The following is a 17,276-nucleotide window of genomic DNA, read 5'->3' on the forward strand; positions in this document are numbered from 1 at the left end:
ATATTTTGAACTATTGGGGTTTGTCTCTTGCAGCTTTGCATATCTAGAGACATTTTTGCTATTTTCTTTGCAGAATAGCATAAATCCCATTAGATTAGATGTAGAGTTTAACTATATTTTTTAAGTTTAATCACAGATCATTACTTGTATTTAAGTCTTTTTGATAATTGCTTTTTTTTTTTTTTTTTTAACCAAACCATTGCACAGTAGCTCTGGATGTAGGTTTGGGGTCCATCTGGCTTATGGACGTATTTTCTTTGAAGTATTTTCCGCTCTTTCTCCATCCATCGCCCTGTCAGGCTTTCTGGCTTCCTATTCCCTGCTGAAGAAAAGAATCTCCTCAGCATGACCCTGCCACCACCATCCACTTTCTTTTTGGTTGAGTTCTCACTGCGGGTTGCACGAAATTCCAATTGGCTCTTCAGTAGCTCCTTTCTTGGCAATCTGCTGAATTTGTCTTTGTAGTTCAAGACTAATATTTGTTGTATCAAGACATTTTACCACCTGAGCTGTTGATCTGCGTAGCTCCACCAGAGTTACCATCGGTCTTTTGGTTGCCTCTCTGATTAATGCTCTCCTTGTCCAGCCTGTTAGCTCATCATTGTTTATGATTTAGTAGGTTTGCAGTTGTGCCATTCTGTTTCCATTTTTAGATAATAGATTATAAAGAGCTCTGTAAAAAGCTAAAATCTGATCTGTCTGTATTCAATGGTCTTTATGATGCTGTTTTTTCACTGGTGCTCTCCGATGACTTGACAGAACCACTGGGTTAATACAAAAATTAAATGACAAACAAATGCACTCTATTTGTTAATCTATTGACTTTTTCTTTTTCTTGACACTGAATTTTATTAAGGGATATAAATTAGATCTACATTTGTTCTATTGTTCTGTTTACATGATCCCAATAGACCAGGGTGGATGTTATTGACAGTAGCGTCTGCTTCACACCAAGATATGTTACATCATAACATTAGAGTGTGCAACTGACCTGGGCTATTTTTTTTTCTTTGTCATTTTCAGATGGAGAGCTGTATGCTGGTGTCTATGTTGACTTCATGGGAACCGACTCAGCCATTTTTCGTACTTTGGGGACAAAAACTGCTATGCGAACTGATCAGTACAACTCCAGATGGTTGAATGGTAATTTTCCTCTTTCAGTACATTTTCCCATTTTACGTAATATGCAATACAAACAGATTCATAAATGTGCAGCATAGTTAAAGTCTGTTGTTGTGGGTTTATGTGTTTTAAATCAACCATCTATGAGGTTTCCAACAGATGTTTTCCCTTTTCTTTCATCTCATAGATCCCACTTTCATCCATGTGCATCTTATCCCGGACAGTGCGGAGAGGAACGATGACAAACTCTATTTCTTCTTCCGAGAGAAGTCAACTGAAATGGGTCAGAGTCCGGTGACCCAGTCCCGCATTGGACGAATCTGCCTGGTGTGTACACAGAGTGGAGTGGTTTTGGTTAGTTTAATGAAAAGAAAAAACTGTAGCATTGAAATGAAGAGTGTGCTGTCTCCTGAGGCAAGTCGCCCACTGTGTTTGAACAGCTAGCTCAAAGCTAGTGTTTGGCTCACGCTAATGCGCAGGAATCCACATGTGTCTTTAACCTTTCTGTCTACAATGCATCCTTCTGTCTGTGAGACTGCTCCCTGACCTCTGACCTCATGATCCCCTGGCCTCTTCTCCCTGGTAGTCCTGACATTTTAAAGTGCTTTTGTCAGTACAGCTACAGAAACAGAAAGCTGCCTTTTTTAATTAAATTGGACTTCCTGCGCAGATGCCTGCTCACCCCGTAAATCTAAAGCAAACTGAGGCAGAAAAATAAATCATAGCAAATGCCTCCAGAAGGATGATCGAGCATCTTTGTGAGCTGATTGTATTTGTAGAGCTTATTGTGTGTGTGTGCCCACCTCCAATGTGTTCTTGCTTGATCATTACAGTTGGAGAAACAAGAACAGGTCTGAATGAAAAAACTTGCTTGCTTGTCAGCTGCTCTTCATTGTATTTGTTTAAATACGGGTCAGGCAGTGACCCGGCACACAAACACTCATCCTTCTCCCACCGGACGCTACGTCGGCACCCTCCAAAGACACGGCCCTGTCACTGTGCATTCGCCTCACATCTGGATGCTCTTACTGCCATTCTTGCACCACCAATCGTATTTGGAGTGGAATTACAGTGAACATTTTTAAAACACTCTCACTCCTAAAGTATGGCTGCAAGACGAAGGCTGAAATCTGTGACTGCACTGTGAACCAACAGATAACGTCTATCAGAAGTTATCCTTTTAGGGATGAGTTCTGTCCTCTCCCTGTAACTGATAGAGGAGTAGTAAAGGAGAAAAGACTGCACTCCAACCCTTGGTGTTCTTGCGTGTATGTGTATATGTGGGAGCTCTTGCATGTTGGTTTGTTTCCACCTGGGAAAAGCCAGAAGGATGCAACTGATGTAGAAAATGTTTTTTATGCCCCTCTCTGCTTTCTTGGCAAACAGAATGATGATGGAGGTCACTGCTGCCTGGTCAACAAGTGGAGTACGTTCCTGAAAGCCAGGCTCATCTGCTCAGTGCCCGGGACCGACGGCATGGAAACACACTTTGATGAGCTCAGTGAGTACAAATACTTTTCCCTCTGCCAAAAATTGTCCTACTGTGGCTCTTCCAGCTACAGTCTTATTGGGGGTTTGTGTTGTCAATCAGAGTGAAAAGTTTTTATTGCTTTTAGAGGTCAGTTTCACTAGAAAAACCCAACTTCAGCTCATTTAGAGTGTAGAAATCTCCACAGTTGTTAGCTTTTTTTTTCTTAGAAATATTTATTTTCTACAAATAAAAATCTAAAAGAGCTTAATGACAATTTTAGACCACCATTTTTTCTCAACTTTTGATTTGTTGATAGAGTTATTCTTAATTTAAAGTATTTTAATAAAGTTTATGTGACACCACTGAACGCAACGTATGGAAGTAAACACGCTGCACCAGTTGTGTCTGATGAACAAGTGGTGAACAAGCCCAAACAGCCCTGCTAATATTCGATAATCATGGAGCAGCACTGGTAAGAGACATTCTGCCGGACAAAAGAAAAAAAACAATAAAGCACATTGACTACACCCTGGCTGCCATCCACGTTGCTATCCATTGATTACTTTCCTGATTTCTATCACTCTGGTGACATCATCAATGCTAAACCAGTGTGATGGCATCACCAGATGCAGCAGTTTGGGTAAGGAGGCCATTAAGCTTTATATATCCTTCTCAATAATAAGTGGAAATAAATCTTTATTGGCATTTCAGCAGCTATACCCTTCTTATAAATGCTAACCAACATTTTGCATAATTCTAGCATTGTGTCCAGATTCCTGTTTGTTGAACCACTGGTGATAATGTTCACTTCATAGAGATTTGAAGGTCTCCTTGCTAAAATCCTAATCTGAGTTTCCTCTAAAGGTTCTCAACCAGATCAAAAATGGGACTCAGAGCCAGGGACCACTTCCAGTATGAAATATGTAGATAAATAGTAAGATTACTTGACTTTCGCCAGGGGGGGATGATGTCTTCACTGATTGGAAAAAGGTCAGATTTTTGACTTTCCTAACAGCTGAAATCTGACTTCATTTTCTAATAAGAATACACATGTAAATCATAAAAAAGAATGCATAAAATATCAACAATAGACGTAAGACATATGTATTAGAAGACTTAAGAGAATATTACTGATCATGTACACAAGAACTGTAAGCCCTTCCCCCATCTACTGTTTCTCAATTAGAAACCCTCCTTCTCTCCTCCCTGTCTCCGAATCAACATTTAACAGCATTACAGCTAGTTTTGATTCTGAATCTGGTCCAAGGCGGTCTCCACAAGTTCTCCGCCTGGAGTATGATATGATTGTTTATTCTTTTGTGAATGCTTTAGGTCCCTTTTCTCCTTTCATTATATCATCATAAAACATGAAGTTATAATGTAGCTTTTTTTTACTGAATTTATGTTTTTTTTTCTTTTTGTGACTATGCTCCTTGCTTTTATAGACAAATCATTATGCATTTAATTATTTTGAACTAAGTTGTGGTATACAAAAGAGATTAATGAATCAATTTATTCATTCTTTATCATATTTTCATTTGTTTGTGTAAACATCTGAAATATTAAACAGGCTGCAGTACCTGTTATGAGTGCTAGCACACATGTAACCCCATGATTTCTATCAAGAAAGTGAAGAGCAGACATTATCCCACTAGTGTAGGTCTTTAAAAAGTCTGTGGAATATGATTTCATGTGTGCTGGGAGGGAGGTTGGCTGATGTCGATCAGTTCAGATGAATGACCTGGATTATATATGATTGTCAGACTCTGGGGTCCTCAGGAAAAAGCTGCTTCTCTCTCGGTCTGTCTCCTCTGTTTTATAAGGCCAACACCTGAGGCTGCTTTAGCTCTTTAAATAATCTCAAGAAAAGCACCTAAAGGTGGTTCCTGTAATGTAATTTCATTGTGATACCGCTTGCTGGTTCTGTAGCAGCCTGCAGTTATAAAAGTACAGTTTAGGTATAACAGTTGTAATTGTTTAATAAATGTGAGCTTTTCATGCATGAAGCCAGTTGACATGAATGGCCAAAAAGGTGCTCTGAGTGAAAATGGGCTGGTCTTCCTTTTGCAAACAAGAGTTCTGCTTTTACTGGTTAGGTCAGTGTTGACACAGACACAGTCCTCCAGAGTGATTCTGAGAGACGGAAAGTCGTCAGTGTTTGGCACACATGATTAATTGTAGGATGGTGCTTGAGGAAAGGCCATAAATGTTGAGTAGAGCAGGGTGGTGAACGAGCAAGGACAGACATGTATGGGGGGACTGAATGGGAGAGGGTGTTCATGTCAGGCTGCTAAGCAGATGTCTCTGCCAAGGACTCAGAGAAGGGATAGTAAAAAGGAAGTGATGGGGTTTCAGGCTTTTGACCTCATATTTAACTATTTGATTTGAACAGTTTTTAAAACATAGACTGAAAATGTGTGGTTATGAGGGAAAATCTGTCTTTAGGGCTGGACAATGATAAATAGGGCTTTTTATCATGCCAAAGGGAAATCCAGAGTCGGGAAACTGTTCCAGGTGCGATTCACAGACAGACAGAGATCCGGGAGGAATCAAAAGACAGGTCAGGCAAACATATCATAACAGGGACAGGCAGGCTCAGAAGTCCAGAGGCAGAATGGGTCAGGATCAGGCAATCAGAACACAGGAATACTAGAGAACTCTCACCAAGACTAGAATAATCTGGCACTGATGATTGGTCTGAAGGCTGGTTAAATAGGGGCTGAAGCAGGCAGATGAGATGAACAGTAATGAGAACTGGGCAGAGATACGCAGGATGATTGAAATGAGTGATCAGACCAAAAATCAGCACCAAGACCATGATAGTGACACTGGTTTGGCACTTGACCTTTAAGCAGGAAAACCACTGTAAACATAAAGCCGCACATGGGTAGCATATTCATGTTTCAGATGGGCCTAATCAAAGTCTACACTTTTCATAACTCAAAACTAATTTCAAGGTTTGAAGTATTAAACCTTTGGCTTTTCAGCAAATGTCACTCTCCAGATTAGGGATATAATGCATTAATGGAAATTATTATCAGACTGCCCTCAGTTTCTTTTTTGTCAGCATATCATACCTGGTTTATTCACAAAGTATTTGAAAAAAAAATGCTTTGTGAATATCTCATAAGAACAAAATAAAGAAGGTTTAAAGAGAACTTTTAAATTGGTTAATAAAGGATCCTTTCTAGGGATGATGTTCATTGTATCCTTCAGGTAATATATAGATACAACAAGAAATTGAAGAAAATAAGGATGAGAATGTTTTACACCAATTCGACATATATACACATATATAAATATACTAACATTGTAAAGTAACCTTTTTGATCATTTGTAAGTCCCATGTAGAGCATTTTTTAATGGTGACAAAAACATTGCCTAAAGACTGTAATGAATCTTTAATTACTATTCATTGATACCATTTACTTATTGCATTACACTCCCTAAAATGTCAGCAAAAATAATAAAGATTATATTTGAATTAATTAATCAACATAGATGACAAAAGAAAAACGGTAATCCAGAACCTAATTCTAATTAAGCACATTTCTTTGGTGGAAAAAGTGTATATTGCGGCCAATGTTACAATGCTTTTATAGAAGGTTACTTATAGAATATGGTTTATTAAGATGAGAGAGATTCTAAAACTGAACACATTACTAAGGCATCAGAAGAGCTTTGTAGTTTCCTGTCTTTGAAGCCATGATCTCATTCTTTTCTCAGAAATATCTCTGTAAGAGTAAGTGCGCTTTTGCACTTGTGCTGCCCTGCATGTAGATCGATGATTTCTGCAGCGGAACAGCTGTATGTCATGACAAGGATCATATGTTGCATGACACCGATGGAGCTCATTGGTCTGCTGCCATGCTAACCCATGACCGTTCCACTGCTCTGGCTTGGGGCAGCTGTGGGAGAGATTGAATGGGTGGGAACCTACCTCCACTCAGAATATGACAGTGTGCCGGATCTTTCTGAGCTGCATGGTTTTCTCCAGAGATGAGCTCAGAGCTGCATATGGTCCCCAGAGGAAGACAGTACAGCTTCAATAATGTAAGAAGGACCAGAACCCAGCAGTTTAGAGTCAAAGATAATTCTCACACCAACCATGTATCACCATATCCACAATAGTAAGCTGACAGCTAATTCCTCATGCTGCTCTAGAAGAGACAGCAAATGCATAAATCTGGATTGGAATACGTATTCTTTTCCAGTATGTCATCAGCGCCTCACTTTCAGAGCTCTCTCTATATTTTTAGCTTGACTCTTTTCCCCACAACTAGGTTAGGAGCTCATGTTGATGGCCTTTGTCCTGTTGCAGGCAGTGAACACATTTGTCTCTTGGGAGCGGTATTCAGGTCAGGTTCTAAAACAACAGAAAGACGCATCACCTCTACTGGGCATCAAACAAAGGATAAGCTAAATCAGGCAGCGTTGGCGTCAGAGCTCTGCTTACAGAGTGTACAGAGCACTAGTACTGGTGCTAGTGTTTGGGATTTGGGGACTCGGAGAACCAAACTTAAGCTACTGTTGTAAGAAGTGACACAGGGCCTTTGGAGGTATTAATACCTCTGACTTTATAAAATAATTTCATACAACAACCACAAGTTTTTCACCCATTGACAGCTGGAGATAAGCACCAGGAACCCTTGTGATCCCAGTAGGGATAAGCGTGACAGAAGATGGATGGATGGATGGATGGATGGATGGATCCTACCTACCTACCTACCTACCTACCTACCTACCTACCTACCTACCTACCATGGATGGATGGATGGATGGATGGATGGATGGATGGATGGAACTAACAAAAACGAATGAACCACAAGCTTGTGGCAGCAGCAGAGCAACACTAATTCTCAACAGCTAGGGAAGGAAGAAGAAAGGACCCCATTAAGGAGATAAAGAGAAATACAGCCAATATAGTTCCTCGATAAAATGCAAATGACTCCTTTTTTAGCTCCTTTTGTTCCTAAAACTTATTCAAATATATTCAGCATTTACAAACTGTAATTGTAAATGATTATTTGAAAAATGTATTCTGATGGCCTTTTTTTTTCTCTTCATTTTTAGCTTCTCTCGTCTTCTCTCTAAATAGTGTCGCTGTCCTCACTGATGAAAACACAGCCTCTCAGTGGGGTTACTCTGTTAATGCAGTTATTTTTCCTATAAAACAAGATTATAACTTTGCATTTAAATCAAAAACTTTTGGATGTTTTCTTCTGATTTTACAAGTTTTACTTGTGGCAAATGGGAGATACTTTTCTTAGAATTTGTCTTGCTGCTCATTGTAGTAATAACAAAAACGAAGATCTTTGTAAAGATTGTGACTAATACTGTCATCGTTTAAGCCGTAGATTCCTTTAACAAAAAGCAGATTTCCTTTTTCTTTAAGCCATATTAAAAATTTATGCATTTGGTAATTTACCTCAAGTTGCTTAGCAGTTAGATCAGGTTTGTTCTCAGGAAAACGAAAATCATCTTTATTAACACAAGTTCCTAATTCAAGCTTTCATGTGTTAGTTTTTAAAATTCTGATTATCCAAATAGAGCTGAATTTGTGAATATTCTTCCAGCTGAAAAAACAAAGGGACTGGAGTCTGTCTGAAAACACTGATGAGCATGTCTTTGTGGAAAGTGAACTCTTTCTTCACACATTAACCTGATCTGCTCTGTTCTCTCTTTTAGGAGATGTTTACATCCAGCCAACACAGGACACCAAGAACCCTGTCATCTTTGGAGTTTTCACTGTTTCTGGGTTAGTTATCTTTACTAACAACTAAACCTGCTCATTTCCTATCACTTCACCAGTGAGAAGAATTCACTTATTTCTTAATTTTCTCCACAGTTCTGTGTTCAAAGGCTCGGCTGTTTGCGTGTACTCTATGGCCGACATCCGCATGGTCTTCAACGGACCCTTTGCCCACAAAGAAGGTCCTAATTATCAGTGGGTTCCCTACACAGGGAAGATTCCCTACCCTCGTCCCGGCACGGTGAGTAACACCATCCTCCTCTTGCATTTAAAACAAAACTACACTGCACTATGAGTGGCACTTTTTATGGCAGACCTCTTTTGTTTTTTTGCACTAATGCTCAGGATGTTATTGTTTCCTTCTTCAGTGTCCTGGAGGTACATTCACACCCAGCATGAAGTCAACAAAGGATTACCCTGACGAAGTGATCAACTTCATGAGGAATCATCCTGCTATGCACAATGCCGTATACCCAGTGCACAAGCGCCCCCTGGTGGTCAGAACCAATGTAGACTATGAGTTCACCAGCATCACAGTGGACCAGGTGACGGCTGCTGATGGCAACTATGAGGTGCTCTTCCTGGGAACTGGTGAGTTTTTGTTGAAATTGAGAATTTTATTAACTTATTCCAGCAAGAAAGAAAGCTGCATCCTTTTACAATATTGTTTTTTAAATTTCATTTACTCATTACTCATCATAATTGTTGTTGCTATTGTTATCATGTATAGTTATCATATATAGAACTGAATAATCAGCTCGCACTGCAGACACACAACATTTGCGAAGAATTATTGCCACATCCGGCACTCCTCATCTCAGATCTGTTTGGATCATTTTAAACTGATGGAGAACTCATGAACCCTTTGATCTAAGTCGCCATGCTGAGTGGCACTGTGGAGAACAGGATCCCCCTCTGTGGAAATAAATCCAATGTAAGTGGGGTGCTTGTCTCCCCAGCAATCATTTATCTTTTGGAGAAAAGCATTCTTGCCTTTTGTGCTCGAGTGGAAATTTAACCAATCAAAGGGATTTTGCCCCTCTACTCACATGGAGTAAACAACAGGAGGGTTGTACCTGGAGGGCAAGAGGGGATCAACAGCAGGGGCAGAGAACAGAATCAGCAAGGGAGGAAGGAGGGTCACAGTTAGCATATCCATCACTTTAATCGGCCCTGCTGCTCTAAGTGTGATCATCCATTTGCTTGCATGTGTTGAACTTCTACCGCGGCCTAAGAAGCCACAACACAGTCTGCCAACCTCCCATGTTGCGTGTTGCATCTCTAAACTCAGCTCCTTTGTGCTCCTGTGCATTACTGAGAGGAGACTGATGGGCAAACAGCCCCTGCAGAGGAATGTGTGTCCTTTGAGCTGCTTTCAGAGATAGTTGGAGGTATTCAGGTCTACACTTGGACATGGTTCAAAGGACATAATAAATCTCAGGTATCCTCGCTGGAATCCTGTACAGAAATTAGACGGAGCAGGGAAAGGCCAGAGAATGTTACTAAACAGACAGGTTAAGACAAGAGTCATCTAAAGAAAAAGTTGACGTCATTGAAAAATAACGCTAAACCGATGAGATTTATTTGTCAGAGCATAGTAGTCTGTTGATACTGGGATTATTCCCAATGGTGGGAGCTGAGAGTCAAACAAGCCCCTGATAAGGTGCTGATAGACTGGTGGTGTGACGTAGCAGACATGTGGCTGAGGGTTGTGTGTTGTGCTCCACAGACAAGGGATCAGTTCAGAAAGTTATTGTCCTGCCCAGAGATGACCTGCAGACTGAGGAGCTGGTTCTGGAGGAGGTGGAAGTTTTCAAGGTGAATCCTCTTTCCAGTACATCCAACTATAACTTATATAATTTGCTTATTTGCGTGTGAAGCTGACAGTTTTCTCCCGCTTTTAATTTTCACCATCCAGGTCCCCACTCCTATAACAACGATGAAGATCTCATCGAAACGGGTGAGCATGTGCCAACACTGATTGTCTTCTGGTTTTCAACTAAACTGGAAATAAACCATTCCCAAAGCACTGAGCACATTTAGTGGTAGCTGTGGTAAATATGTGTAAAAATCTTTTAAATTACATTTGGAGTGAGTAAATGCATTTCCATCAAAATTGATGTTAAATATTCCTTTATAATGAGTGTAGTTGAGCAATTATTCAGTTTATATTTTACATTACCTTTATTTTAACTTAATCCAAGTTTTCAGGAACTTATTACACATTATCTTGTTTTTTTCCTGGATTAAAATAGAGAGATAGAGAGCAATTTAATTTACCCACTGACTACCAATATGGAATTAACTAAATATTTGGTTGGGGCCTGACAGTACTGTACTTCACTGGTCATTTGGAAGTGATGTCAGGAAATAAAAAATCAAAAAGCCCTATTTTGTTGTCCTTTGAAACATTTGCTTGAAATCCTCTTAAAGTAGAACTATTCTTTCAGAAAACACCAGTAAATACTCCACTGGGTCTGTCATAAATCAAAAGAATCTACGTGGTAAAGTAACCAAAGTCTGTTTTTGAAAATGGTGGAGTATATTTATTTCTATATGCCAGGAGAAGTTCGATAAAACGATTTATTTATTTTTTTAATTCTGGAATTAATTTGGTTTATTAAATCTTTTAGGATGATAATGGTCTAAAATAAGCTCTCAAATGAATGTGGAAGTAACTTTCCTTAGACCTAAAATTTCTTGAAAATCAGTAAGTCATCATTATAGAACAGCTAGGACTGGACGATCATAAGAGAAAAAGGATGGAAAAAGGATTGGTAAAAGTACCCTTGCTTAATGTTCCATTTCTGTGAAATGCTGTGGAAGAGGACTAAAAATTGTCAAAGGGAGTTTTAAAAAATATTAACAAAGGTGACTGCGTTATTTCTAAATATCTCGAAATACATTTTATGAATACTATCTTTATAAAGCAAAGCGAGTAAATAGACTATTATTTTAAGGCTTTAAGAGTTATTGTATGTCTGTGATGTACATTTAGAAACATCACACTCTCTGGCAACTTATACTTATCTGGCTCTGTGAGGCTGATTTTTTTAGTTCATAACTCTTAGAAAATCCATAGGGGAAACAGACAATGAGGAGGAAAACATGGAGAAGACATCAAAAGTTCAGAGTGGTCTTTCAAAGCAATGAAAATATCAAAACCTGGCCTCCATGTGGTGATGTCAATCTGCAGATTTAATGCTCGGGTTACATGCAGCCTGCCAGGTGGATCTTTTTCAAACCCTTGATCATGAAAACCATTAGAATGGCAATTCTCTTCAAGAGTATTTGACTCTGCTTCATGTTTCTACGTAAAACAGGATCTTAGCAGAACTTAGCATTCTTTTTTTTTTGTATGGCTTATTTGAGAACTCCAATTAGTTCTAGACTCTTTATGATTAATAATTCTTAGTACCGTTCTCTTCTCTGTCCACAGCAACAGCTATATGTATCCTCTGCTGTGGGCCTAACCCAGATGGCCCTGCACCGCTGTGATGTGTACGGTGAGGCCTGTGCTGACTGCTGCCTGGCCAGAGATCCTTACTGTGCCTGGGATGGCAAGTCCTGCTCCCGCTACTCTGTCTCACAGAAGAGGTAAGCACCAATAGCAGTGGCAATAGAAGCACTGTTAGAGATGTCACTAACTGACTAACTCAACCAGTTGGTCCGGTGTTACTCAAATCGAACTGCCTGGATGGCTGAGTGGCTGTTTGCTGACTTGTTGGCTTATTATGTGAACCTAACTAGACTAAGGTGTTTTCTGTATAAGGATTGTAATAAATCATATGAGGCAACAAGACAAAAAGAACTTGGTCTTTCATCATATCTTCTTCAGTGGCTTTATGTATTATTGGACGGCTTTGAATCGCTTGCGGTTGCTTTATGATGTTTTTCTCTCCTTATTTGGCAATACTGGTCTGACCCCTTTAGACGAAGCCGGAGACAGGACGTCAAATATGGGAACCCCATCCGACAGTGCAGAGGCTTCAACTCAAACGGTACCCAGGCTTCTGCAATCATATTCAGTCAACATGTCATCTGTTTAAAACAAGAAATTCATACAAATGAGTGCTCTGTCTCTGTTTTACAGCCAATAAGAACACTCTTGAGATGGTGCAGTATGGCGTAGAGGGAAGCAGCACCTTCCTAGAGTGTCAGGCCCGATCTCCGCATGCTATCATCAAATGGCATCTGCAAAGAGACAACAGTGACCGCAAGAAAGAGGTTGGTCTCATTAGTGTACTCCACCTGGTAAAAGTATTCCTACATCATGAACTTCATATAATTCTGCCTGAGAAGAAAGGGACTATTGACTTCAGGTCCGAAACAATAAATCAAATTAATTGTGATAAATCGATTATTGAAATAATCGTCATCTAATTTAGTAATTGAAATAATCTTTAAGTGGAGTGTTGACTCTAAAACATGCCTTTAGCTGAAAGAGAACCCACTGAGAGACACAAGTATAACAAAAATGTAACAAAAATATGAAAACATTTTGCATTTAAGATAAAAAAAAGAACATTTCCATCTGTAAATATGCTCTGTCCAGAACTCCTCAAGAGGAAAAGTTTTAGTTTCACCTGGTTTAATTTTGTAAAATGTCTTCAAGGAACCTTTTGCTATCCGATTATTAATCGATTACTTCAAAAAATAATCGCCAGATTAATCTATTTGCTAAATAATCGTTTGTTGCTTCCCCAATTGACTTGTTGACACATTTTAACTAAAACAAATTCATCATTAGACTTTAACTTTCCTAGCATACCTTTACTTGGTCGGGTTTGGACCAGCCGCAGAGCTGATGGCTCAGTTCAAATGCCCGGTCCGGTCCAGTCATCGACCCAGCAGCCCCATAGTTATGCTAGCATTGCTATCAACAGCGACAGAATCACACTTACAGTTCTCGGTTGTGATGGCCTTATGGTCGGAACAGCCCCTCATTTCAGTAAAAGACATTTAGCAAATTCTACTTTGAACTGTCCAAGATTTTGAAAGCTGTCTTCGGTGAAATGCTTAGAGGAAATGAACAGCTGAGCAGGGATCTTGTGATAGACAAAAATAATCCATGCATGTCGAGTCTTTGGATCCAGGGCAAAACTGAAAAATTTTACCTTTCTCCATGCAGCCTGGAACACTGCATTTCCACCTCCTTCAGACCATAATGTAATGGTTAGCCATGGAAATCTGACAGCTGGCTTAGAGGTGCAGAGTGGATCTTTTTTTTTTACAACAGTCATTTATGTTCAGACAAAAAAACGGCAGCCCAAGTAACTAAAGAGCAAAAGGGATCTAAGTAGTAATGTTGGGAGCATTACTGCTTCCAACAGTAATGCAAAATATTCAATCGGGGGTAGCGCCATCAGAAATCAAGACTTCTCAGATTTTTATGTTTTAAATTCTAAGGAAATTCTTTTGTTCCTTTTTGCTTTCCTGACTTTGTCCAGCAAACCCCCAACAAAGTATATAAGGTTTGGTTGATAGTAAATTTTTATCTTAAGTTTCAGCACAGTTCATCACATGCTGTCTCTCTGCCTCCATAGCTGCGCTCCGATGGACGGATATTGAAGACGGAACAAGGTCTGCTGCTGCGTTCTCTTCAGCAATCGGACTCCGGCATGTACCAGTGCACGGCCACAGAGAAGAACTTCAAACACACATTGGTCAAACTACAGCTGGTTGTGCTGTCAGGCCGTGCTGTCAACAACGCCCTGGTAGATGGTGGCGGAGGGCTGGTTCCGTCGTCCCTCCACTCCAGCGGCAGCCAGTGGACCCCCAGTGCTGGCCAGTACAAGGACTTGCTGACCATTCTGAGCCAGCCTGAGATGAGCCTAATCAATCAGTATTGCCAGGATTACTGGCAATTTGGAGACCCCCTGCTAGGAGCCCTCAAAGCCAAAGACCTGAAGGAGCTCAAGGAGCAGAAGAAGCCCCGCAACCGTCGGCATCATAGGGAGCGAAAGGAGGAAGAAGAGCAGCAGGGAGCAGAAACATGAGGAAACTGACTTTGTGTTTGAAACATCTTCAACACAGCTTTCCCCCCACCCGCCTTCACCCCCACAAAAACTGGGAAAAGACTTGGTGAGAGTAGCAGCTTCAAAGAAAATAATCTGAAAACTGAATGAAAAAGGCTTCCAAACAAACCCCCCATACACCCCCATCAACAGTAAGATATATGACACAGTATTTATTGTAGGTTGTAAATAGTATCATTCTGTGGATTTCTTTGTACTTACAGAAAAAAAAAACACATGGTCTTTGTGTATAGGTACCAATGGGGGGCAAATATTGTTATTGTTGATTTTAATGTTACTGTTACTGTCGTTAGGAAAGTCATTTGTCAGCATCGTGTGAACTTTGACCTTCGGGAACATGTCATGGAGCATGAGCTGTTCAGACTCAGAGCAAACTATACGACGAAGTGTCTGTGTGAGATGTGTTGCTGAGAACAGGTGATGGGAGCCTTTTTGTACTATCATGATTTTTTTCTGGACACTCCAGAGGAGCCTGTAATGAAACCCCCATGTGGCTGCAGACCGACAGACTGACTAAATGATGGAAGAGGATCAATGAAATGTAGTCCTGGTTATTGTTGGGAAACTCTTCTTTCTCAGTGGGAACCATTGTAGGGTTTTTCTATTATGTCTCTGTAGATGGGAGGACTAATTGTAAAGCAATGTGTACGGTTTATGCATACCAGGACAGTTATTGATTGGGAATGTAAGAGATTTAACAACAAAAAAGAAACCAACTTATGTTTACTTTCAAAAAGTAAAAATTCCCCCATTGTGTGTTGCCTTACACAAGTTTTCAATCAGCTTAACTTTTTCACATTATTTAACATTACAGAGACCTAGATGTGTTAAAGGTATAGTGTAAGATTTTCACAAATTTTTTAAAAGACCCGCCCTTTACAATAAAAAAAAAAAGCATATACACAACCCTGTACCCGCTTCAAAGAGGAGACGCCTATTAAACGTGTGTGAAAGCATGCATGAGCCCATTTCTCCTCGTGCACGCTCTGTTTAAAAGTCGCTGTTTGCATCGCTCTTACAGGCTTACTGTCCAAAATAAGATTTGCAATTTTTCCACTATGTCAGACTCCCCACCGGTAAGTGAAAATGGGGAGGAGCATGTAAGACGGCCTTATGTAAACATAAACAGAATGATTGACAATTAGGTGGACAACTTATTTTGATGATCCACCTGGAGAAAGAACATCCTCCACTATACCTTTAAGATTTTTTAGGATGGGCCAACATGAAGTGGTGCATAATCGCAGAGTGGGCAATAAAAGCAAAACACATTTTTTAACTGCTTTACAAATATAGATTCTAAAAAGCTTTTTAGACTTTTGTGTTAATTCTCCCTGCACCAGAAATACCTTTTTTTTACTACAGCTGCAGCTACAAGACTGTGAAAGAGCTTTACTAAATTTTTAAAGAATGGCTAATTCCTCCTAGCAAAGCACCTTAAGCATGTTCAGAATGGATGATGAGCGTTTATAAACCACATTTTCAAGCCTTGTCACATATGTCAGATTTAGTTTTGATCTTTGCTATGTATAACAAACTAGTACCTAACTAGACGGGTTTCCTTTAAATCTTTCCAAATAGGTAGAATGTAGCTTAGTGGCTAAAGTAGTTCTCTGGAATTTGAATTTATTATCCAGCTTCCTGATTGCATATTTCCATGTTCCCCATGGGCAATACACTTAACCCATAGTTACCCACTGATCTGCTGTGTAGTAAGGAATTTATGTGTGTAACTGGGTAAATGTGGCTGTAGTTTACAGATTTTTTGAGGGTCGGAGTGTCTAAAAAAGCATAATATTATTTCAGTCCATTCCATCTTTGAGATAAATGTTGCAAAATTTCCTTAAAAGTGGCTCCAATTATTTCATTGCAATATTTAAAGAGCTTGTTTCTCGATGCTGGAGAAATGTATCCTCACAGAATGATGCTGCCACCACCATGTGTCAGTGTGGGGATGCTTGACCTAGAACTACAAACGTTTAAAGACATTTAGTTGCACTGTATTTTCTTTATAAGGTATCAGCTTTAAAAGTGCTAAACTCGTATTCATTATTTTGGTTCCACATAACAATTATGCACTGCTTTGTGTTAGTCCACCCCAGGAAATGTCAGTAAAACACATCAAGGTTTGTAGCTCTATGGGGAAAAAATTTGAAAAAGTTCAAGCTGTTTTACCACTTTAAGGGACTGTACCTAAGCCACTGCTATATATTCAGACACAGCATTTTTCAATATCAGTAAACATAAGCATTAGCGTTCTTTAAACACAAACCTCATGTCCAAGCTGTACTATTTTGCACACTAGGGCATTATTTAGTTGCATTTTTCAAAGGACATTGGTGGGGGCCACATAAAAAAACAACACTTGGCCCGATAAGATGGAAGACTAAAACCGTTTTGCAGTGAAAGTTGTTTCATTAAGGCAGCAATTGTTTGCAGTCGGCAGTTCTAAGCACAAAAGAGATTCAATTTATCTTTCATCCTCTTGAGATTTTTCATATGTGGAAAAGATGTCCATTTAAACAGCAGAGCTTTGTAAAAAAAAAAAAAGAAAGAAAGAAAGAAAAAAACAACAACAAACAAACAAGCAAAATAAAAAAAAAATAAAAAAGTGACACCAAACAAAATATCCGGAAGCTGGCTTTCATTATGTGCATGAACCTGTATTTGTACTGTAATAAGGTAGTACGTGGTAGGTCTTTGTTATTCATCTCTGTTGGTGTACAGTGTGTCAGTTCTCTGCTCTCAAAAACCAAGGGAAACAAATGCTTTAATGTTAGGATTATAAAATGTTTACAGTGTAAAGCATGATACAAGTGTTCATTAACATAACTACAGATTCAAGTAAACATTTTTACAAACAATGTTTGGATACAATAGAAAGTCATACTAG

The 17,276-nt window shown here is 39.5% G+C and overlaps 1 protein-coding gene across 5 annotated transcripts in view; it reads left to right on the plus strand.

Moving 5' to 3' along the window:
• Positions 1-16,959, plus strand: part of sema3f (sema domain, immunoglobulin domain (Ig), short basic domain, secreted, (semaphorin) 3F) — a 74,955-nt gene extending 57,996 nt beyond the window's left edge. For 2 of the 5 annotated variants that reach the window (XM_015398706.1, XM_015398729.1), the window contains 12 exons: positions 1,024-1,143; positions 1,310-1,449; positions 2,509-2,623; positions 8,282-8,351; positions 8,442-8,586; positions 8,714-8,936; positions 10,075-10,163; positions 10,264-10,305; positions 11,785-11,942; positions 12,255-12,346; positions 12,439-12,572; positions 13,892-16,959. In XM_015398706.1, the coding sequence (XP_015254192.1) occupies positions 1,024-1,143; positions 1,310-1,449; positions 2,509-2,623; positions 8,282-8,351; positions 8,442-8,586; positions 8,714-8,936; positions 10,075-10,163; positions 10,264-10,305; positions 11,785-11,942; positions 12,255-12,346; positions 12,439-12,572; positions 13,892-14,344 (1,781 nt within the window). In that variant the 3' untranslated portion in view covers positions 14,345-16,959. The remainder of the gene's footprint in view (positions 1-1,023; positions 1,144-1,309; positions 1,450-2,508; positions 2,624-8,281; positions 8,352-8,441; positions 8,587-8,713; positions 8,937-10,074; positions 10,164-10,263; positions 10,306-11,784; positions 11,943-12,254; positions 12,347-12,438; positions 12,573-13,891) is intronic. The other 3 variants (XM_015398723.1, XM_015398738.1, XM_015398715.1) reach the window with 2 other exon arrangements.
• The last annotated feature ends 317 nt before the right edge of the window (positions 16,960-17,276 follow it).

Source organism: Cyprinodon variegatus, unplaced genomic scaffold (genome assembly GCF_000732505.1).
Source record: "Cyprinodon variegatus isolate N-32 unplaced genomic scaffold, C_variegatus-1.0 Scaffold29, whole genome shotgun sequence".
In the NCBI taxonomy this organism is placed as follows: domain Eukaryota; kingdom Metazoa; phylum Chordata; class Actinopteri; order Cyprinodontiformes; family Cyprinodontidae; genus Cyprinodon; species Cyprinodon variegatus.